The sequence below is a fragment of the Puma concolor genome, chromosome A1 (genome assembly GCF_028749965.1).
Source record: "Puma concolor isolate L17-30 chromosome A1, mPumCon1.1.hap2, whole genome shotgun sequence".
Taxonomy (NCBI): Eukaryota; Metazoa; Chordata; class Mammalia; order Carnivora; family Felidae; genus Puma; species Puma concolor.
In genome coordinates, this window is record NC_141667.1 from 214,634,760 (window position 1) to 214,659,954 (window position 25,195).

Genomic DNA, 25,195 nt, shown 5'->3' on the forward strand with positions numbered 1-25,195 from the left:
GACCTATTAAAAAAATACTCTATATGCTATTAGATGAGTCTATGCATTCTTACTGATTTCTCGAAGCCTAAAATATTTTACCGAGCGGCCCAGGAAAACTATTGTTCATACTTGTTACTTTCTGAAATGATTCACATTTGAGATTTTCATACTTTCTGAACACTCCTGTGGAATTATGTTAAGCTAAATGTTATTCAAAAGACCAATAGTAAAAGTGATGAAACCAAAACTGCTCCATTTGCCACGAGATTAGAGAACACCGCTCAGTCCCATGAACCCCACTTCCCAACTCCCAGTCACACGCATTCCTGGGAACAGTTTGTATTCCTTGATGTAGGCAACGTGATATTTAAAGTTATATTTCAATTTCACGGTGAAATTGTCCGTACTGGAGATATATCCGAGCTTTATTTAATTTTTGTACTGTTTAAGAACTAGGATTCTCCCATCCCGTTTAATCTTTAGAATAACAAATAAAGGTACTAAAGTGTATTAAATTCCTAGAGCCTTAATATAGCAGTCAGGAAAAGGGAATAAATTCTGCAGGCACACAAGAATGTTTCCCTTATCCCCAGAGCTCACCACTAGGACTCTGATCATTATTATCTTAAAGGCATAATGTTTTGAATGGCCGTACTTGTACATAGAAACTTACCTTGCATTTCTTACTTCCTTCAGTATATTTCAGTGGTTGGCAGACTACATTGTACATAATGCTTTATGGACTTTTATGTACAAAACCAAGTGTTAAAGGCAATGTAAGTGATTATGAACCATAATCTATGAGATATAATTATCAAGGATAATTTTCAGATTTTGTCCTATATGCTAAATTAAAGTTTAATATCCAGGGTAAGATGCAACTTACCATTTATACTCTCCCCAAAGAACATAGAATGTACATTTGGATTTTACCCAACTTACATCTTCATTATCTAGTGGTTCACATTTGATTTGTTTCATGAAATGTTTTTTAAAGCGCCTCTTTTTCCATTTTAAGATTTTCTGCAATACAATAATCCTTTATAGTGTCAGTGTTTACTAATATAGAGCCATTATTTGAAGGAGTTTACCTTTTAGAGCCATTTTGTTTTGGAGGACTATATAAAATGCATCAAGCACATATTGCATATTCAATACTGGATGCTATTTTAAGATACAAATCATAGCTTCTGCTCTTTAGTATCTACCTTAAGAAGACATGTCAAATACATGCAGAACAACTAGAAAGTATAACTAATAAAGGAAAGAAGGGCTGTAGAGCACCACACAAGAGAATGAGAAATGTAAGTTTGCGGCAGGAAACTAACCATACTGGAATTAAAAAAAATAATGTGTGTTCCATTTCTTAATAGGCAATTAATAAAGTATTCACAGCCATGATGTAATTTTAATGACTTATTTTTCAAAACTTAGTAGTCTTTAGAATCAGACACTGTCTTGATTATCCGGGAAGTATGTACAAACCAAAAAGTAAGTTTGAAATGGTCCCCCAAAGGACTTTCATAAGCCAAAAGGAATACCCTAAAGTCCTTATACTAAAAGACTTTTTTATTATTAAAAAGGTTTTTTTAATTTAAAAAATTTCCCTCTTGTTTCATTGAGATATAATTGACATATAACATTGTATATTAGTTTAAGATGTATAACATAATGATTTGACACATGTATAATATGTACAGATTGCAAAATGGCTACCATAACAACTTTAGTTAACATCCTTCACCTCACATAGTTACAGATGTATTTTTTCTTGTGATGAGAACTTTTAAGATCTACTGTTCTAGCACCTTTCAAATATAAACTACAGCATTGTTGACTGTAGTCACCATGCTGTATATTCCATCCCCAGGACTCACTTATCTTATAACTGTAAGTTGTACCTTTTGACTACCTTCACTCATTTCCCCCACCCTTCTCCTCTTGCCTCTGGCAACCACCAGTCTGTTCTGTTTTTGGGAGTTTGGCTTTTTTAGATTCCACATATAAATGAGATCATACAGTATTTGTCTTTCTGTCTTTGACTGATTTTTTACTTAGCATAATGCTGTCAGGGTCAATTCATGTTGTCACCAAGTAGCAAGATTTTCTTCTTTTTAATGACTGAAAAATATTCTGTCGTGTGTGTGTGTGTGTGTGTGTGTGTGTGTGTGTGTGTGTGACATTTTTCATTCATTCATCTGCCCATGGACACAGGTTGTTTCCATGTCTTGCTACAGTGAACATGGGGGTACTGATATCTCTTTGAGAGACTGATACTTTTTTTAAGTTGATTCATTTATTTTTTATTTTTTTATTTTTTTTGAACGTTTATTTATTTTTGGGACAGAGAGACAGAGCATGAACGGGGGAGGGGCAGAGAGAGAGGGAGGCACAGAATCGGAAACAGGCTCTAGGCTCTGAGCCATCAGCCCAGAGCCCGACGCGGGGCTCAAACTCATGGACCGCGAGATCGTGACCTGGCTGAAGTCGGACGCTTAAACGACTGCGCCACCCAGGCGCCCCTATTCATTTATTTTTGAGAGAGACAGAGACAGCATGAGTGGAGGAGGGGCAGAGAGAGGGAGAGAGAGAATCCCGAGCAGGCTCCACACTGTCAGCACAGAGCCCAATGAAGGGCTCAAACTCACAAAAGCAAGACATCGTGACCCGAGCCGAAACCAAGAGTTGGACAGTGAACCGACTGAACCACCCAGGCGTCCTGAGAGTGATTTTATTTCCTTCAGATATATACCTAGAAGTAGAATTGCTGGATCATATGGTAGTTTTATTTTTAATTTTTTCAGAACCTCCATACTGTTCCATAGTAGCTGTACCAGTCTACATTTCCACCAACAGTGTACAGGGGTTCCCTTCACATCTTTCTAACACTTGTTTGTCTCTTGTCTTTTTGATGGTAGTCATTCTAGAAGGTGTGATGTGATATTTCATTGTTGTTTTGATTTGCATTTTCCCTGATGACCAGTGATGCTGATCACCTTCGCGTGTACTTGTTTGCCATTTTATGTTTTTGGAAAAATGTCTAGGGAGATCCTCCACTCATTTTAAAATGAGATCTACCTATCATCTGTCTGTCTGTCCGTCTATCTATCTTTGCTATTGAATTGTATGAGTTCTTTATATATTTTGGATATAACCTCTTATCAGATATATGATTTGCAAATATTTTGTCTTATTCCATAGGTTGTTTTTTCACTTTGTTGATGGTTTTCCTTTCTGTGTAGAAACTTCTTAAACTTTGATGGAGTCCCATTGTTTTAATTTTGTTGCCTAGCTTTTGATTTCAGATTTTAAAAATTACTACCAAGAACGATGTCAAGGAGTTTACCCCCTGTGTTTTATTCTAGGAGTTTTATGGTTTCAGGTCTTTAGTTCAAGGCTTTAATCTATTTCGAGTTGATTTTGTGTATGGTATAAGATAAGGGTCCAGTTTTATTCCTTTGCATGTCAGCTGTCCAAATTTCCCAACGCCATATTGACAAGACTATCTTTTACTTGTTTTACATTTTTGGCTCCTTTGTCATAAACTAATTGACCATATATACATGGGTTTATTTCTGAGTTCTCTCAGAACTGTTTCATTGATCTGTGTGTTTCTTTCTAAGTTAATATTATACTGTTTTGATTTTTATAGCTTTGTAATATACTTTAAATGCAGGAGGTGTGATGCCTCCAGCTTTGTCATTTACCAACATCTTTGGCTGTTTGGAGTCTTTTGTGGTTCCATACAAATTTTAAGATTGTTTGTTCTATTTTTGTGAAAGATGCCTTTGGAATTTTGATAGGTCTTTCATTGAATCTGTAGATTGCTTTGAATAGTATGGACACGTTAACAAATTTCTTCCAACTTATGAGCATGGAATATCTTTCTATTTATTAGTGTTTTCAATTTCTTTCATCAGAATTTTACAGTTTTCATTGTACAGGTCTTAACTTCATTGATTAAGTTTATTACTAGGTATTTTATTCTTCTTGATGCAATTGTGAAAGGCATCATTTTCTTTTTTTCTTTTTTTGGAGAGAGAGAGTGTGTGTGTGTACATGTGAGCAGGGGTAGGGGTAAAGGGAGAGGAAGAGAGAGAATCTTAAGCAGGCTCCACATCCAGCACAGAGCCTGATACGGGGCTTAATCTCACGACTCTGAGATCATGACCCGAGTCAAAATCAAGAGTCAGATACTTAACTGATTGAGTCATCCAGGCACCAGTGGGGTTGTTTTCTTAATTTCTCTTTCTGATTATTTGTTATTAGTATATAGAAAGGTAACAGATTTTTGTATATTGATTTTATATCTTCCAACTTTACTGAATTTGTTGATCAGTTCTAAGTTTCAGGGTTTTCTTTATATAATATCATGTAATCTGCAGTTTTACTTCTTTGTTTCCAATTTGGATGCCTTTCATTTCTTTATCTTGCCTAATTGCTCTATGACTTCTAGTACTATGTTGGATAAAAGTGGTGAGAGCAGGCAACCTTGTGTTGTATCTGATCTTAGGGGAAAAACTTTGAGCTTTTCACCATTGAGTGCGATATTTGCTATGCATTTGTCATATGGCCTTTATCATGTTGAAATATGTTCCCTCTATACCCATTTTGTTGAGAGTTTTTATCATGAGTGGGTGCTGAATTTTGTCAAATGGTTTTTCTGTGTCTTTGGGGAGATCATATGATTTTTATCCTGTATTTTGTTTCGCATTTATGGTGTTTCACATCGATAGGTGGATGTTGAACCATCCTTTCGTCCCTGGAGTAATCCTACTTGTTCATGATGTATGATCCTTTTACTAATATTTTGTTGAGGACTTTTGCATCTATGTTCATCAGGGATATTGACCTATAATTTTCTTTGCTATAGTGTCCTTGTCCGCTTGTGGTGTCAGGATAATACTGGTCTCATAAAATGAATTTGGAAAGTTTCTTCTTGTTTTTTGAAAAGTTTGAGGGGAATTGGTATTCTTTAAATGTTTGCTAGATTTCATTTAAGCCATAGGTCCTGAGCTTTTCTTTGTTGGGAGGTTTTTGATTAATGATTTAATCTCATTATTAATAATTGGTCTGCTCAGCTTTTCTGTTTCATCCTGATTCAATCTTGGTAGGTTGTACGTTTCTGGGATTTATCTGTTTCTTCTACATTTCCATTTTGTGGATGTATAATTGTTAACATAGTCTCTAATGACCCTTTGTATTTCTGTGGTATCACTTTTAATGTCTTCTCTTTCATTTCTGATTTTATTTGAGTACTGTCTTCTTTTTTCTTGGTGAGTATAGCTAATGGTTTGTCTATTTTGATTATCTTTAAAAAAAATAACTTAGTTTCATTGATCTTTTGTCATCTTTTTAGTCACTATTTCATTTATTTTTACTCTAATCCTTGTTATTTCCTTCCTTCAGCTAAGTTTGGTCTTAGTTTTTCCTTTTTTTTCTAGTTCCCTGGGGGATAAAGGAGGTTATTTATTTGAGCTCTTTCCTTTTTCTTAATATAGGCATTTATTACTATAAACTTTCCTCTTAAAACTGCTTTTGCTGCATCCTATAAATTTGTTACATTATATTTCCATTTTCTTTTGTCTCAAAATATTTTTTCTCTTCTGATTTCGTCTTTGACTCAAGACATTTTTTATTCATAGAAGAATGTTTTATATGCTTATTGCTTTAACATGTTTGGTGATCTGGTATTTAACCTCAGAAGATTAGAAGTAGTAAGTAATGGTCAAGGAATAGCTAGAGACTGGAACAATGGCAGAATCAAGGCTTGACAGCTGATAGCAAGGGAGGCAGTTCTAAAAGTAAATAGAAAAACTTAAATGGAAAGCATTCTAGAACTCTTTAAAACAAGGGTAAGCAAATCTCTGCAGACCTTAAGAATTTCTTTGCACTTAATTTATACTCATGATAATACTTTTGAGTCCTTCAAGAGACGTCAAATTAGGTTATTTATACCCCACTTTTGAAAGGAAATATGTAATGTACTTTCATAAGCATCCTTTGTCTTCATAATAATTACTAAAAACTATTTATTTTTGAACACTTTGAACACTGTATATGATGTTATGCTAATCCTTTTACTTGCATTAGCTAATTTATCCTTAGAATAATCCTGGGAGGTGGTTTATTGTGTCCATTTTACTTAGGAGAGTTTAAGTGAGCAAGACAGAGTTTTGTAGCTAATGAGTGGTGGAATCTGGATGTTAAACCTATGTCTGAATATCTCTCTAAAAGTACCTGCTTTTTAGCTATTGCAGTGTGGTTCATTCATATGAATTAAATTACTTTGAGTTTTTCAACAGCCATGCTATACTTTAAGTCAGTTGCTATTATCCCCATTTGAGACCCATAAATACTAAGTAGCTTAGATAAGATAATATAGCTATTAATAAGCAATACCAGAATTTTGTTGTTGTTAGTGTTAATTTTGTTTCCTTGCCTGGAGAATGTGCTAGTGAGAAACATTTCCAATACTGGATAGATTAGTTTTTACTGAAATAATTTTAGGTTTATTTAACTTTCTCCTTTAATTTTTGTTTACAGCATAGGCTCTAACAGCTAGGCTTTTCCCATAGGTTTCTCCCAAGCTAAATAAATTATGAGCTATGAAATCTAACAGAAGACCATGGGGGAGGAGAAGAGGGAAAAAAAAGTTACAGAGACGGAGGGGGGCAAACCATTAGAGACTCTTAAGGACTGAGAACAAACTGAGGGTTGATGGCGGGTAGGGGAGAGGGGAAAGTGGGTGATGGGCATGGAAGAGGGCACTTCTTGGGATGAGCACTGGGTGTTGTATGGAAACCAATTTAATAATAAATTATATTAAAAAATTATGAGTTATGAAGAGTTTTGAGATGCTCTGTTGAAATGTAATAATAATAAAAGCTAACTAGTTTGGAACACTTGATCTAGCACTTTGTTGGCTTTAACCGATTCAGTCCTTACAGTTGCTCTGTGAGGAATATGTCTTTCTGAGTCCTGTTTTACAATGAGAAAACTGAAGTACGGGGAGGTTAAAAAATTTCACCAAGGTTACCCCTATCCTAAATAGGAATGGGATTAAAATCTGGTAGTCTAGGAGCTCTGGAGTCTGAATATGTGTCTATTACACACTATATACAATACCTTCTCCTCAAATAACTTGAAGCATAAGTTTTCAAACTGAGTATAGTCTATAGACTGTGACTGTCCTACCCTATATATTGTGTTTTATTTTTTAAAGTGATTAAGAATAGAGATTGGCATTACAAAGGAAGAAAAATGCATGTGACATTGAATCAATGGTTTATTTTGATAGTTAGTAAAATTAAGTGACAAGCTGTAATTTCATATTTATCCACAAGATGGTGAAATTCTCATTAGTTTTTAATTCCTTAAAACCCATATAAACTGTTAATTTATAATCTGCATTTGACACTATTTATTATAAGCACTTTAATTTCTTTTTACAGCCCATCTGCTGGCAAGGCCAAGATTAGAACAGCTCATAGGAGAATTATGATTTTGAATCACCCAGATAAAGGTAGGCAAAATTCCTAATTTTCAAAATATGTGGATGTGAATCTGCTCTGAATTTCTTTTCAGTTTACTTAAACTCATTATAAGTGATATATGTATACACACACACACACACACACACATACATACATATATTTGAAATGGAAGATTATGTGCCACATGTATTGTGATTTTTCTTATAAATAAATATGCTTTTGGGTTAGAGTTCATTGACCCACAGAAGTGGTGGGTTTATATCATAAGCTTTCAAGAATTGAGTTACTGATTTTTATGTATGTGTACCTAACTACTGTTTGAGGCTCCTAGCATTTTGATTGGGAAAGAGAAAACATGAATTGTAGACTCTGTATAAACTGATTTGGGCATCATGAGTTATGTTGGTTTAACCTTAAACATAAAAACATAAGATTTAGAGGATATCCTCTAAATCTCTGTAATATGTCATAGATAATTCTGTATTTCTTAATTTTATTCTGGAAGGCTCTGAGGCTGAGCCATTTGTTTTTAACTGGCCAGGTTTTTAATGTAAATTTATCTTACAGAAAGACAATTATTATAACTTTAACTACACTACAGCTGCTTGAGAGAGAAAGCCCATATGTTCATTACTGTTTCTTCTCTAAAATAACAGATGGTAGAAAGTTGCACTGTATTTCAGAAGTCAAGGGTGGCGGGGGGGAGTGAAGGGTTTTTTGGATTCTTATTTACAGGATTTCAGTTTTCTAATTATTTTGAAAAAAATTAAAAACAAATTTTGGATTTCTGCACATCCTAACTCACACCAAAGTAGGGCATTCTTTTTGAGTTTTCTTACTTAATTATTTCCTATAAAAATTCTTTTCACTAAACATCATCATTGATTTTTGCATTTGCTATTCTTTAGTATGAATAAACAGAAAATAAACTTTGAAAAGAGGTTTTGCTTAAAATTTCCAAATAGCTTTAACAGTTACTGAAAGATCTACTCAACTATTACTTTGTATTGTGGGGTTTCTGAGTAATTGACTCAGGCAGAAATGTGTTTAAAGTGCCTCCTTAAAGCCCTCTTTCTCCTAAACATCCTTTGTCCCTTCCAGGTCAAGTGTATGCCCTTCTCTGATTGATTGCAGTGGGATCAGGCACTCAGGTCTTTCAGACGATTGACAAGTTGTTGACGGTGCCTACTGGCAAGGAAACCAGTTCTAAAATGGATCTAAGAGAACATCTATTTTCAGATACCTGTAGTGAAAGAAAAAAGAAAATGTGTATCTTATACAGTAGTATTCAAAAAATTACTTGATTTGTGTTGAGGTCATATATTTATCAGAGGTGGGATTGTTGATTGCCTGTAGCATGCTTACTGATAATCCTGTCTGGCCCTGTGTAGGAGGCAGGATGTTAGGGAAGGGACCTGGAAGCAGGAGGCTGGCGTTTTTCTCTGGCTTCTGCCTTCCAGCCAGCAATATGGCCTTGAACACTTCCTTAAACTCTCCAAATGTCAATTTTATGTTCTGGAAGATGAAGGGATTTATTTCTAAAGTCCTTTTGGTTATAGAATGTAATATCTTTATATACCTATTCAATTAATGAAAAACCTGTAGTCTGTATTTTTCTTTCTTTCTTTTTTTAACTTTTATTTATTTTTGAGGGATAGAGACAGAGCATGAATGAGGGAGGAGCAGAGAGAGAGGGAGACACAGAATCCAAGGCAGGCTCCAGGCTCTGAACTGTCAGCACAGAGCCCAACACAGGGCTCGAACCCACAAACTGTGAGATCATGACCTGAGCTGAGGTCGGACGTTTAACCGACTGAGCCACCCAGGTGCCCTTGTACTCTGTATTTCTATTCGGATCACTTTTTTTTTTTTTAAGTTTATTCATTTTTGAGAGAAAGATAGAATGGGGAGAGGCAGAGAGAGGGAGAGAAAGAGAATCCCAAGTAGGCTCCATGCTGTCAGCACAGAGCCTGATGGGGGCTCACACTCACAAACCGTGAGATCATGACCTGAGCTGAAATCAAGAGTTGGACGCTTAACCAACTGAGCCACCCAGGTGCCCCCAGATCACATTTTTAAGAAAGATACTTTTAATCATTTTGGATTATTGTACCCTTTAAGAATATGTTGGCAACTGTGTACATTTTGTCCATATAATTGCTCATTCACCCACAATTTTAAAAAACATTTGGAGTTTCAGAGAGTTCATAGACCTCTCAACACCCAGCCATATGCTCACAGTTAAGAACTCCTGTTCTAGGGACACCTGGGTGGCTTACTTGGTTAAGCGTCTGACTTTGGCTCAGGTCATGATCTCACAATTCCTGAGTTTAAGCCCCACATCAGGCTCTGTGCTGTCAGCACAGAGCCTGCTTTGTATCCTCTGTACCACCCCCCACCCCCGACCCTCTTCTGCATACATGCACATACATTCTCTCTCTGTCTCAAATAAATAAACATAAAAAAGAACTGCTCTAGTACAAGTAGGGTGAATTAAGGAATACTGGAATTACTGAAGGGAGAATATTCATAGATGATGGAGTTGGGAGATAATAGTCCATAAATCCTGAAATTGTCTCTTGAGAAGGAGGGTTGTTTTATTTTATTTTTTTGTTTTGTTTTGTTCTGAATGAGAAGAAGATAACAGATTTTAAACAAAAATGCCTCACTGTCCTCAGAGAGAGAAAGCCAGAAGTATTGGGGGAAATATGAGAATGGGCAACTCTTAATTTTGTCTCCTCTTTTTCTTTCTTTTTTTATAATTTTTTTTTAACATTTATTTATTTTGAGACAGAGAGAGACAGAGCATGAATGGGGGAGGGTCAGAGAGAGAGGGAGACACAGAATCTGAAACAGGCTCCAGGCTCTGAGCAGTCAGCACAGAGCCCGACGCGGGGCTCGAACTCACATACCGCAAGATCGTGACCTGAGCCGAAGTCGGACGCTTAACCGACTGAGCCACCCAGGCGCCCCTGTCTCCTCTTTTTCTAATTCTTCACCATATTGCTTTGGCCAGATCAGCACTGACTGTTACATAGGTAGTTGAAAAAATTTAAATCCTCTACTCCATGCTTCTGAAATTCATGAATGTACCCCCATTTTATCCCCAAGTCACTTTTACTGCCAGCTAGTAAAACAAAGTTAGAACTTCAGATGTGTGATCAACTATAATTTGTCACACATTTCATTATCAGATTATGCAAAGAAAGTGACACCAGAAAAGTAGGTGTGGTAATGGCTGAAAATACATTTTTTGTAACCAGTTTTAAAAATAAGCATTCAGATGTGCTTTGGTAAAAAGTAAATTTTGCTATTCAATTTAGGGAGATAAAATCTCAGTTGATCTAATGTATTCAGATTAGATTATGTTTTTTTGAAATTGCTGGAGAGGCTAGATGTTTGGAAATAAGTAGTTTGATATTATGCCTAATGAATGAATATAGAAAGGAAGACAGACTAGGTAAATTTGAAAAACTGTAGAACCTCAACAATCTCTTACAAACTCTCTAATCCAGTGCTACTCAGAGGATAGTTTGCTCATGCACGCAGGCCGGCTTGTCACCTGTATGCAGTGAGTTTCAAACAAAAATCAAAGTAAGCATTTAGAAGCCGCTGTAGCAATTTGACATTGTGGTGACATCCAAATGTGTGATACTTTTGTAATTTGTGAAAGTATCGGTCCACTACAAATTGGAAATATTTTAAAAGGTGCTTGTTTACCATAGTTTGAAAGACACTGATCTGATCAATGTTGCCTCCTAAGTCAGGACTGTTTCTGCTCATCCTGGGGAAAATGGCCTGTTAGCTCTCCTGAAAGATTTTTAGTGATGGAGAGCTTTCTGCTTTACAAGCAGCCTGCGGGTAGGCAGCTCTGCCTACTAGAAAGTTCTTACATTTAGCTGCAGTTTACCTGCCTGCAGCAGAGATTCTCCGTCTTTTCTCATTTATGCCCTCTTTCAATAAACATTGTTTATTGTCACTCTTCTTTCACAGTGTTTCAATAAAAATTAAATATTGGGGCTACAGACAAATCAAAGTATACCATTGAATGGATTTCCCCTAATTACTCTCATTGTAGAAGAAGCTAAATTTGACAAATAGCCCTAGTAATAAGATATTACAATTTATTACAATATGTTACACTTAGAAGATGTACTGCAAACATTTATAAAAAGAAAGACATGATCACCAAGAGTCAAAATGGATTCACTAAGAAAAAGTGGTGCTTAATTAGCTTGATTTCCTTTTTTGATAGATGTACTAGACTCATACTTGTTTCAAAGGGCTCATCTTTTCTTCCCCTTATTTCAACAATTTTAATTAGATTTAAGGCTGTGTATTTGAGTTAATAACTTTTTTAGTAAATGTATGATTTTGTTTTATCCACATTGATTTTCCTTGGTAAATAGATGATGTGATCTTTAAAACATGAAGAACATGGGTTATTCATCTTTATAGTCTATATAGCTGACACTTGAACTTTTTTTTTCATGAGTAATGAATAAGAAAATGGATAAAAAGCAAGCATACAAATAAAATTTACAGGTAAAATAGAATTGGGATTGATAATACATAATGATCATATGAAATATTTTACATACTTATTGATTGATATGAAACCATCTGTAATTATTCTTTCAGTCATTCAGAAGGTATTTATTTAACTTCTGTAATGTGCCAGATGTGGTAAATCTTGGGGCTTTAACTGTAAAACAGGACGACTGGATCTTTGGCTTCATGGAGCAAGAATTCTACTGGAGAGACAGACAAAAAAGAAGTAAACCTATTTCACATCATAGTTAGTGTAGTAAAGGATGTAAGAAAGAGGCAGCTTTGCATGCAGTGGCTGGGAAGGCCTCCGTGAGGAGACCTGAAGGATGAAAAGAAGCCAGCTGTGTGAAGAATGCTTGCGAGGCCAGGGAACTAGCATAAGCAAAGGCTCTAGGGGTGTTTAATTACTTGAAAGAAGACTAGAATGATGGGGGTGTAATATGCAAGGAGAGAGAGAGCAAGAGATGGGGTGGTGTCCACATTTTGAAAACTGCAGGTGTGCTTTATGATAATGAAATGCTGTAGGTGGTGTGTAATACTTGATTCTAAACACAGTGGGAAGTTTCTGTCAGCTTTTAAGCAGTAGAGTGATGTAATTTACTTCTTAAGAAATTTTTCTTCTCAATCTCTGCTCTTTTTTCTTTTTTTAAATATACTTCGTTTTGAAGTATACAAGCAGAAAAGTGCACAAATCATAAGTATATATCTACATAAATTTTTACAAACACACCTGTATAACCATCCCCTACGTCAAAAACTAGAACATCACCACACCCCTGATGAAACCTCTTCAGGAGCACTTCCAGTTCTACTTCACTCTTAAAAAGAACCACTGTCTTGATTCATAGCATCACAAATATGTCTTGCCTCTTTTGAATGTGTGTAGTCATTTGCACCTGGCTGCTTTCGTTCAGTATTTATCCTTGTGAGAATTATCCATATTGTAATGTGAAGCAATAGTGTGTTCATTCTCACTGATACATAGCAGCCTTAGCAAGGTGGGCTCTGTGGGCCACGAGGGGTTCCTGAGACCCTTTCAGGAGCTCTTAGGTGAAACTGTTTTCCTTTTCCTGTGTGGACATTTGTAATGATGTTGCAAAAACATCATTGGTGTGTAAACTGCTAGTGCCTTAGCACCAGTAAAGGCAATGGCACCAAAGTGTCCATACACCCATATGAGAAAAATGCATGTTGACTCCATCTCACATCATATAGAAAGTTAATTCTTAATGGATTTTAATGTAAATGTGTGATACGAAACAGCAATACATCTCTATATTTCAAAACACAGAGTAGGTAAAGATTTCTTAAATAAGGCATAAATAGTACTTAAGGTATTTAAAAGGAAAAATGTGCCTCTGTTTGTGAGAAAAATTAGCCTGTAGTTTTGCTTTTTTAGAAAGTTAATAGATTTTGCTATCAGGGTCACTCTAGCCTCTTAAAGGAATTGGCAGTGTTCTCCTTTGTTCTCTGAATGAGTTTGTGTAAGATGTGTTACTTCTTGTTTTAATATTTGTAAGAATTCACCAATGAAGCCATCTGGGCTTGGAGACTTCTTTGTGGGAAGGTTTAAAATTACAGATTCACTGGGGCGCCTGGGTGGCGCAGTCGGTTAAGCGTCCTACTTCAGCCAGGTCACGATCTCGCGGTCCGTGGGTTCGAGCCCCGCGTCAGGCTCTGGGCTGATGGCTCAGAGGCTGGAGCCTGTTTCCGATTCTGTGTCTCCCTCTCTCTCTGCCCCTCCCCCGTTCATGCTCTGTCTCTCTCTGTCCCAAAAATAAATAAACATTGAAAAAAAAATTTTTTTTAAATTACAGATTCAGCATTTAAAAAATATACACCTCTTCAGATTTTCTGTTTCTCCTTATCCCTAGTTTTGGGTAACGTTTTTATAGGAATTTTTCCAGTTCACCTAAAATTTCAGATTGGCACAAGGTTGTTTATAATATCCCCTTGTTACCTTTTTTTGTCTTCTAAAGTTTATTTATTTATTTTGAGAGAACAAGAGAATGAGAGCGATGGAGGGGCAGAGAGAGAGAGAATCCCAAGCAGGCTCAGCACTATCAGCTCAGGGCCCAACTCACAAACGGTGAGATCATACCTGAGAGAAATGAAGAGTCAGACACTCAGCTGACTGAGCCACCCAGGCACTCCTGCCCTTAATACCTTTTTAATGTTTGTAGTAGCTGTGGTTTTCACTACTTTTTCATTCTCAGTGTTAACGTAATTTGTTCATTGGTATCATCCCCTTTGTTCTCTTGACAGGTCATGCTAAAGGTCAATATATGTGTATTAGTCTTTTAAAAACTTATGGTCGTATTTTGTTATTCTGCATTTGTAAGTTAATTTTCTGTATCATGAATTGTTATTTTTATTTCTTCTAACTTTGGTTTTAATTTGCTGTTCGTTTTCTTTCTCCTTTTTTTTTTTTTTTAAGTTTATTTATTTTGAGAGAGAGCAAGCAGGGGAGGGGCAGAGAGAGAGAGGGAGAGAGAGGGAGAGGGAATCCCAAGAAGGCTCTGCACTATCAGTGCAGAGCCTGATACGGGACCCAAACCCATAGACCATGAGACCACGACCTGAGCCAAAGTCAGATGCTTAACCCACTGAGCCACACAGGCACCCTGCTGTTCTTTTTCTATTTTTTAAACTGAATATTCAGATCATTGGTTTTAGCTACCGTTAGTTCAAAGTATTTTTCTTTCCCTCATGTGTTAACATATATTGCCTAATTTCCTAGTGACCGAATATTTTCTAGTTATCTGTGTTAGTGATTTCTGTCTTCATTCCACTTGGGAAGAGAACATACTCTGGTTTCAGTTCGAAGTTGTTGAACCTTACTTTATGATCCAGCATATATATGGTTAATTTTTGGTAAGTAATCTGTGAACACATTGTATAGTCTGTAATTCTTGAAATCAGTATTAAAGATATATGAGTAAGGTAAATTGTTTTGTCAATTAGATCTTCTATATCCTTGCTGTTTTGTTTACCTACTATGGTTGTGTATTTGTTTATTTCTCCATTTAAGTTTTGTTTTGCTTCACTTACTGTGATGGTATGGTTATATAACTTGAGGACAGATAATTTAGAATTGTTATATTTTCCTTGTGGATTGACTCCTCGTTTTGAAATAATCCTTCTTTATATCTAGTATTGCTTCTTGCCATAAAGTCTGCTTTATTTGAAACTGTAGCTTCCCCAGCTTTCTTTTGGTTAGTGTTTACATGGTATATCCTTTCCTGTCTTTTTCTTTCAGCCTTTTTTTAACTTTTGAAGTTTGACGTTTCTAAGCAGCAGGTTTTAGTTTTTTAATGAGATCTAACAGGTTTTGACTTTTAATACAAGTATTTAGTTCTTTTATGTTTAATGTACTTATTGATGTTTGAATATATATATATATATATTTATATATATTGAAAAGAAGTTGTGAGAACAGACATTTTTGTCTTGTTCCTGATCTTAGGGAAAAACATCCAGTCTTTACCACATTAGTATGGTATTATCTGTAGGTTTTTTTTATGGATGCCCTTTATCAGGTTAGGAAATTCCCTTCTATTTTTGTTTTTTATTCTGTAGATGTAATGGATTCCATTAATTGGTTTTCAGTTGTTAAACCAACCTCAGATCCCTGGGATAAATTTCACCTGGTCTAGCGTATAATTTTTTTATATGTTGCTATATTCAGTTTTCTAGTATTTTGTTGGGTTTTTGGAATACATATTCATAAGAAATATGGATATGTAGTTTTATTGTGATGTCTTTGGTTTTAGTATCAAGATAATGTGGGCCTTATAAAATGAGTTAGGAAGTGTTTCCTCCTCTTCTATAAACCGTCTAGGCCTGGGCTTTTCTTTGTACATAGTTTTTTGATTACTGATTCAATCTCTTAAGTTGTTATAGGTCTATTCGATTGTCTATTCCTTCTTGAGTCAGGTTTCAGTAATTTGTGTCTTCCAAGGAATTCGTCCATTTTATCTAAGTAATCCAATTTGTTGAAATGCAACTGTTCATAGTATTCTTTTATAACCTTTTTTTATTTCTCTAAGGTTGATAGTAATACTGGTTTCTAATTCCAATAATTTGAATCTGTTCTCTTTTTCTTGGTCGAACAAGAAAAAGGTTTTTATTGCTGATCAACAAGTTAAAGGTTTTTTTTTTCAAAGAACCAGCTTTTGGGTTCATTGATTTTTCTGTAATTCTTTTTTTTCTATTCTCTCTTTCATTAATTTCTGTTTTAATTTTTACTGTTTTCTTCCTTGTAATTGCTTTGGGTTTAGTTTATTCTTCTTCTTACATTGTCTTAAGGTTGAAGGTTAGGTCATTGATTTAAGATTTTCTTTTTTTAACATAGGCATTTATAGCTATAATTGCCTTGTAAGCACTGCTTTAGTTGTGCTCCATAAGTTTGAGTATGTTGTGTCTTCATTTTCATTTATCTTCACGTACTTTCTAATTTCCCTTTTTTGACTGATTTGACTCATTGATCAAGAGTATGTTGTTTAATTTCCACATATTTATTTCCTAAATCTGTCCTTATTGATTTCTAGTTTCATACCATTGTGTTTGGAAAACATAATGTGATTATTTCTATCCTTTTAGCCTATTGAGGTTTGTTTAATGGCCTAGCATATGGTCTCTCCTGGAGAATGTTCCATGTGCACTTGAGAAGAATGTATATTCTGCTTTTTGGGGGGTGGAGTGTTTTGTTCTGTAGATGTCTGTTAGATCTAGTTGGTATAAGTGTTGTGCAATTCTTCTGTTTTCTTGATCTTTTTTCTAGTTGTTATATCCATTATTGAAAGTGGGGCATTAAATTTTGTTGTTGAATTGTCTGCTTCTTTCTTCATGCTGTTAGTTTCTGTTTCATATATTTTGGTCCTCTGTTGTTAGATGCATACATGTTTATAATTGTTATATCTTCTTAATGAATTTGATCCTATTAGGTGTTCCTTTTAAAAATCTCGTTTACATTTTTAAAGTCTATTTTGAGAATATGCACTCTAGCTTTTCTATGGTTGGTTTTTTCATGATATATCTTTTTGCATCCTTTTACTTTCAATCTGTGTTTTTGTGTCTCTGGCGAACAGCATATAGTTGGGTCATGTTTTTTTAAATAAAATCTGACAACGTTTTGATTAATTGAATTGTTTAACCCATTCACATGTATTATTACTAATAATATAGTTGGATTTATGTCTGATTTACTTTTTGTTTTCTATGTCTCATGTCTTTTTTTTTTTTTTTTTTTACTCCTCTGTTCCTCCTTTACTTTTTTCTTTTATGTGGAGTGAATATTTTCTAGCATTTTAATTTCATTAATTATTTTTTCACTGTTTCTGAGGTTTTTAAAAAGTGATTGCTGTAGGGTTTCTCGTATGTACCCTTCCTTTATCAGACTCTGTTTCATATTTGTACTAGATTCCAGTAATATTTAGAAACATTAGTCTTACATAGCTCTATTCCTTGTGTACCCTTTTTGTGGTATTATTGTTACACGTATTATATCTACTAATGTTACAAACCCAACAGTATGCTTAGTATTACTACCTTATCATCTCCTGTTATTTCCTTAGTCCATATTAGCTTTGTTCCCACAGACCTCCTTTGTACTATTACTAGCATATATATTTTGCATATGTTTCTAAATGTTACAGGTTCAACAATACATTCTGTATGTATTATCTTCTACCATTTATTGCCTTTTCAGTGAATTAAGAGAAGAAAGAAAAATATGTGTTTATATTGTCTTCTATAATTATGGTGATCTTTACCTAGTGTTCTTTGTGTGTGTGAATTCAGATTGCTGTCTATGGTCATTTGCTCGCAGCCTAAAGAAATTCCTCTAGTATTTCTTCTCAAGTGGTCTGCTAACAACAAATTCTTTCAGTTTTGTGTATATGGGATAGTGTTTGTTTTGCCTTCGTTTCTGAATGAAGGCCTTGCTGAATTTAGGATTCTTGGCCTACCGTTTTTTTCTTTGAGGACTTTGATTATGTATCCCACTGCTTCTGGCCACCATTGTTTCTGTTAAGTCAGCTATCAGTCTTATTGGAGGGTTTTTTAAATAAGTGACACATTGTTTTCCTGTTGCTACTTTTAAAAGATAAACCTAGGTGGGCGCCTGGGTGGGTCAGTCCGACTTTGGCTCAGGTCATGATCTCGCGGTCCATGAGTTTGAGCCCCGCGTCGGGCTCTGTGCTGACAGCTCAGAGCCTGGAGCCTGTTTCAGATTCTGTGTCTCCCTCTGTCTCTGACCCTCCTCCGTTCATGCTCTGTCTCTCTCTGTCTCAAAAATAAATAAACGTTAAAAAAAAAAAATTAAAAGATAAACCTAGGCATATTAAAAAGGTTTATTTGAGCAAAAATCTGTTTGAATTGCACCAAACTGCAATTGGTTAGGAACACACCACTGACAGGAGCTAGGGGAAATACTTGTATAGAGAAGAGGCAGAAGCAAAACAAAGAAATTGTTTGATTGACTACAGCTTAAGCATTTGCTTTATTTGGAAGAGTCTGGTTGGCTGTTGGTGATTAGTTGCCTTCAGGTTTCAATTTCTTAATGTTGAGGGATTTACAGGCTTAGGTTTTGGTTTGGTTATGTAGGCTACTAAGGCATTAAAGCCACTTCTGTACAATGGCCACCTTACTTAATTAATTTGACACTGCTTTATAGATTTTCTCCTTGCCTTTGACTTTCAGCATTTTTACTGTGATGTGTCTGTGCTTAGATCTCTTTTTATTTATCCTTCTTGGAGTTTGTTGAGTTCTTTCGGTGAGTAGGTTATTGTTTTTCAGGAAACTTTGGACATTTTTAACCATTATTTTTTTTAAAGATTTTTTTTTTTCATTTTCTTTCTCCTCATCTTCTGGTACTCACATTACATGTATATTTGTGGTTTTAATGAGACATTTGTCTGAGACTTGTTGTTTTTTTTTCATTCTTTTTTCTTTTTGATCTTTGGCTTGAGTAATCTCAATTGCTCTATCTTCAAGTTCACTACTTCTTTCTTAGGCCAGTTCAAGTCTACTCTTGAGCACCTCTAGTGATTTTTCAATTTTGTTCTGTGGATGTATAATGGCTTCTTGGGAATCTTTTCCTATAAATCCAACATCTGATTATTTTCACAGGTAGTTTCTGTTGCTGCTTTTTCATTGTGTATGTATGGGTCATATTGTCATGACTTGTTAATTTGTATGCCTCATAGTATTTTGTTGGAAACTGAACATTTTAGATTATGTATTGTAGCAGCTCAGGGTATTTGTCCACCCCAGGGAGAGCTTATTATTTTTACTTATTTGTTTAGTAACTGGATTATTTTAGTGAAGTTGATACCCTCACCACCCCCCCCCCCCCCACCTCCCCTTGTTAAGCTTTTTACACTGTTCCTCAAGGTGGCATAGTTTTGGGTATGCAACTCAGCCACTGTGGGATGACAGTGGTATTGGTCGGGCACTCTTCCTCTCTTTTCTTGATCACACCCAATTGTAAACTCCACTAATTGCTGACCAGTTGCTCAGTTGTTCTCAACAATGCCCTGGGACACAAATTTCTCTACGAATGAATACAATCAAATAGTTGCACCTTTGATGAAACGGTTTCTGGAGTCAGTGTCTGATGTTTGTTCTGAACCCAGGAGGGCTCCTCTCTGCTGTTTGTTCCCTGTTTCTGTCCTGTGAACATACAGTCACTGTGTATGTTCACTAGATTCATGAATCTTCTCCCAGTTGCTTTTCAGAACCTCTGCTGTCCCTCCCTGTACTGTCCTTGAGAGCACCCTCCATGCTCTGTTGTGAATGAAGTCAGTTCCTTTGGAAAGACGTTTGGGGCTCTCTGTTTCATGGCCTGTTTACTTCATAGGAAAAATATCTGCCAGGGCTCTGGAGTTGAGACTGGGAACTATGGCAGTCTTCTCTCCAAATGAAACCCCCGCTGTAGGATCTAAGCATGCAACACAGGGAGCAGTAGCCTGAGGTCTTCTTGGCTTGCCTCTCTTGTGTGGAACCACCATGCTTTATGGACTGGAGAAGGACTCTTGAGGCCCAGTATTCTAAAGGAGCCACACTTAAGGTAGAGCTTCTGTATCACTTGCTTAGCACTTAGCCTCAGCAGCAGGCAGCTGGGGGAAGGAAGAGAAATAATGGAGATCATGATCCTCCCAGAAAGAAAACCCTTTGTCCAGGAGGTAGGGAGAGAGGGGAGCCCTGTGTTTTTGGCTGCATCAATCCAGCAGAAGTGTTTGTCTGGCTGAGCCGAGAGGAGAGGAGGGAAGCTGTTTTGGTTCAAATACCAGTTTCCTGCCTTTCTTACTGAATTGTCATAGATTTTCTTGAATAGATGTTTCTTTTTTACTTTTGCTTTTAAGACCATTTTCAGAGGTTTTAAGTGGCTGGGGTTATTTACATAGTTTTCACCAGTTCCACTGGGGAGCAGATCAGTGGAACTCCTCATGCCAGAAGTCCATCTGTCTCCACATGATTTTAACATCTTTCTTTTAAGAATTGTGGGTAGCCTTTAAGGATCCTTCATATCAGCAGATGGTAATGCTTTTTACTTCTGTCTTACAGGTTTGGAATGTAGACATTCATAAGTTTTAATGAAGGTTGAAGAATATGTAAAAACCCATGGAAAGATCTACCTAAGGAAAGCCCAAGGATATAAGGGAACTTGTATTTTCTTAATCCTCAGATTGGTGTGCTAATTATGAAACTCACATTAGTAACAATTATTCTACTTAATTAGGTATAATTATTAAGTTATAACTAATATTATTAGTTATATATAATTATTAATAATTATACCTAACTTTGAAACACTTACTAATTATAGAATATTTATTTTCTTTTGTACTTGTTAGGATTTCTTACTCAGCTGTTTTGCTGACATTTATTTTTTAAAGCACCTACTCGTGACACTCTTGTTACTGTTTTCCGTATCTTTGGGTCTTTGGAGTGGTTTTTCTTCTATGAAGCTGGTACCTGATGCAAGAAAAATAATATGGGGTGCCTGGATGGGCTTGGTCAGTTAAGTGTTTGACTCTTGATTTCAGCTCAGGTCATGATCTCACACGTTGGTGAGTTTGAGCCCCGTGTCTAGCTCTATGCTGACAATGTGAAGGTTGCTTGAGGTTCTCTTTCTGCCCCTCTCTGTCACTCCCTTGTTGTCCCTTTGTCTCAAAATAAATAAACTTAAAGAAAAACTTTTAAGAAAATAATAGTAACTCATCACTTTTTCTACTCCTCCACAAAGAGTACCTCAAGCCCCATTGGTGTACTCAGAGCTGTGTTGATAATACAGAGATATAAGGTTGTTCTTCAAGGTATTTATTATCTAATGGGTACATAGATATATACTTCAAATGATAAATCACACTCATGATTTCAATCTTCTCTAGAAGGAAGGGGATGGCCTAGGATGGGATTATGGGCTTGAAGAAAGCAGAAAAGGTCTACAACAACCACATGTTCGATACGATAGGAATTTAATACCCAAGAAATCTTGTAAACAAAATGGTGTGGTATGGTGATCAAGAAGATTGCCATCTTGGGGTACCTGGCTGGCCCAGTGGAGTGTATGACTCTTGATCTTGGGGTTGTCAGTTTGACCCCACATTGGGTAGAGAGATTACTTTAAAATCTTTTAAAAAAGAAGAATATGGGCAGCTCAGGAGCCAGGCTTCCTAGAAATCCTGGTTCCACTTCATATGAACTCTGTGGCTGGTGTTGGGCAACTTACTACACTTTGTTTTGTGATTTAGACTCTTTAATTTACGAAAATAGAATTGGAAACACCAAATAACGCCTAGTCACTACCCTCATCATCATGGTCTTGATCATAGGTTTGTTGAACCTAGTGATTTTTGGACAGTATGAATTTGTAGTGTCATCAGACTGCAGGAGGTCGACATACCTCAGTAAATTTTTCAATAAGCTTTTCAAAATTGAAATATACATTCATGAAAGTACATAGATGATAAGTATACAACTCAATGAATTGTCACAAAATGAATTCATTTATGCCGCTATTACCCAGATTAAGAAATAAAACCGTACAAATTTCTCCTCAGGTACTTTTCCTGTCATTCCCCACTCTTCAGAGGTGACCACTGTCAGGCTTTTATAGCCATAGATTAGCTTTGCTTTTTTTTGAATGTCATGTAAGTGGAATCCTGTAGTGTGCAGTCTTCCGTATTCATCTTCTTTCATTTATTATCTTTGTGAGATTCATTTATGTAGCAGTGAATGTTATAGAAATGATTCATTCATTTGTATTGCTGTATAGTATTCCATGGTACGAATATATATTCTCCATTTATTCATTTTTTGTTGTGTTGTCTCCTTTTCTTATTGACATTTGAGAACATTATATATTCTAACATTCTAGACATGAGTCTTTTGTGTTGTAAATATCTTCTCTCTGTGTCTTGCTTTTGCCTCTTAATGGTGTCCATTCATTGAACAGAAATTCTTAATTTTAGGGGTGTGTGGGTGGTTCAGTTGGCTAAGCATCTGACTCTTGATTGCAGCTCAGGTCATGATCTCCTGGTTTGTGAGATAGAGCTCTGTGTCAGGCTCTGCACTGACACCACAGAGCCTGCTTGGGATTCTCTCTCTCCCTCTCTCTCTGTCCCTCCCCAACTCATGCACACCTGCACACATTCTCTCTCTCTCAAAACAATTAAATAAACTTAAGAAAAAAATATCAATGTTAATAAAGTCCAGTTTGTCAGATTTTTCCTTTATACCTAGTGCATTTTTTATCTGTTTACGAAATTTTTGCCTGTCTCAAGGTCATGAAGATAATTTCTGAAATCTTTTACCTGACATAATTGTATTTGTAATAAACTGGAATCAATTTTTGTATATGGTGTGAGATAAGGGGAAAGTTTCAATTTGTTTTTAAGTAGGCTCCACGCCCTGTGCAGAGCCCAGTGTGGGCTTTTTTCTGTCTGCTAATTGCTAAATGAGCATGTTACGATTTCAGTATCCAGAGTGCATATCAATCAATTACAGGTTATATTTGAATTCAATTAATATTTTAATATTTGTTGAGGACATGCAGAATGCCTGGCATTGCCTTGGTAACTCTAAACATTTAAACAGCTTTCCAAGATTGACATTACCTAAGTTAAGATCATTTTCAAAGATAATCATGAAATCAGTTTATTTCATAACCAAGTGCATATGGAAACTTTCATCAACGTTGCTTGTAATTCTTACTGTATATTCAAGGACACTCCTTGATATATTCCATAAGTGTTTATAGCAGTTCAAATCTTGATGTAAAAATGTCAGTATTATCCTCAAGGGCAAAAAGCTAAATATAGCTTCCTCCAGCATTGCCCTTTCTGCTATAACCATGTTTGTTGATTTGTTTCCCTGCTTTTTTATTCCTATATAAAGTGGGTGGTATCATATTAATGAAAGGCTTGGATAAAACCTGGACAATTTACACACCAATGCTATCTAGGTGTATTTTGTTTTTTTGTAAGCTAGTGAGGTCTTATGAGGTTTTCAAAAGCCATAGATGGTTTGTACTCAAGGGGAGAGTAAAAAAATAAAAACAAACACAGAGAGATAGGTGAACCATAATATGATTGTTAGCTTAAGCGTTAAGCAGTAAAAATGTTCAGGGGTAGAAATGAGAAGGCATATAATGCTTAAATAGCCTAATGTGACTGTTTGGGGCTAGTATTTTTGTATGTCAGTTAGGTTCTGTTTGTGATTTATAATGATTCTGAGTTTGAAAATCAGCTCAATTTCCTTCTTACTATTTGCATTAGAAAGACTTCTAAAAAAAGAACTGATGTAATTTTATTTTAGGGTACAGTGAATCTAAGACTACTCAAGTATACATAAGTATCCTAATAGGATTATTTTGGAGAACAGAGAGCATTTCCTTTAAACATTATTTTTATTACCACTCATTTATTAGTTCATTCATCTACATTAGTAAATATGATTTTTAGGATTGGATAGTACATAGTTGATTTTCTAACATGTTTTTCATTTTTGTGGAAATGTATGGTTTGATACATCTCTGAAAGTTCCTGTGGATTGCTTTACCTCCTTCAGAAAGATACCCTCCTTCATAGATGAATATTCTTGTCTTTACAGAAAAAAAGTCTTGGAGAGAGACCATTATTGTATTTACCTAACCATCCACTTAATTTCAGAAAATTCTGTGATCAAATATTTGAATGGCAGTGTCTGACCAATGAAATGTTTGAGTGTTTTTCAAATTATTCCTGATCATAGCTTTCTTTCATTATTTTCCTCAGAGGTTATCTTTGATTGTTGGGTATCTGTAGTGCTTCACTAAACAAATTTAATTTATGCTGTTATGATTTCTACTTAGCTTGTAAAATAATTTGTCAACAGGATGAATGTGTGGGAAAATATCAGAGGATTCCAATTACGAGTGTTTTTCTTTATTTGAGACTTTTAAAAATGTCAGTGATGAAGTTTTAATCCATTTGTTTTTTCTTTGTCCTCCTAGGTGGATCTCCTTACTTAGCAACCAAAATAAATGAAGCAAAAGACTTGCTGGAAGCAACCACCAAACATTGATTGATGCCCAAGAAGCACTCTGAAGGAAGAGAAGGGGGAATTTAAAGCAAGAAAGTCCTGCAAATTAATCTAAGCCACGACCTTCACAATTTCCGTACATGTATTGACCACAATCATTTATTTCAATATTAAGGTATATAATAATAAAATATTAATAATCTATCTGTTTATTATCTTTTAAAGGAAGACTTTGCTTATTTTCCTCCTTTCTCTGTGGTAGTTACACAGTGTAAGATTTTTGTTCATTAGTCCTAAGGTCCCCCGGCTCCCCTCCCTCACTCAAGTGTCATCATCAGTAACGTGGGATTTGTGAGCAATTAGTAGAGATTTTCTTACTGCTTCTATTTATATTCACATTGTCCCTTGTTTCCTCAGAGGACTTTAGTACTCTGCCTGTGTAAGGTGCTTTACATGTTTTGAGATCAAACACTGACTGCCTTCCCATGGGGAAATGATCGGAAACTCCATCGAATTTACTAAATGGTGTTTTGTAAAGTAGTGGTTAGGACTTGTTAAAGAACTCTGTTCTTTCTAAGACCCTATAAGTGAAGCATGAGAACTTGGAGAGCTACTAAAATGATTAAAGATTTGCAAAA

The 25,195-nt window shown here is 35.7% G+C and overlaps 1 protein-coding gene across 1 annotated transcript in view; it reads left to right on the forward strand.

The window, feature by feature from the left end:
- DNAJC15 (DnaJ heat shock protein family (Hsp40) member C15) overlaps window positions 1-24,761 on the forward strand; it is a 72,355-nt gene extending 47,594 nt beyond the window's left edge. The window contains exons 5-6 of the mRNA XM_025924875.2: window positions 7,437-7,507; window positions 24,529-24,761. Of these exons, the coding sequence (XP_025780660.1) occupies window positions 7,437-7,507; window positions 24,529-24,599 (142 nt within the window). The 3' untranslated portion in view covers window positions 24,600-24,761. The remainder of the gene's footprint in view (window positions 1-7,436; window positions 7,508-24,528) is intronic.
- The last annotated feature ends 434 nt before the right edge of the window (window positions 24,762-25,195 follow it).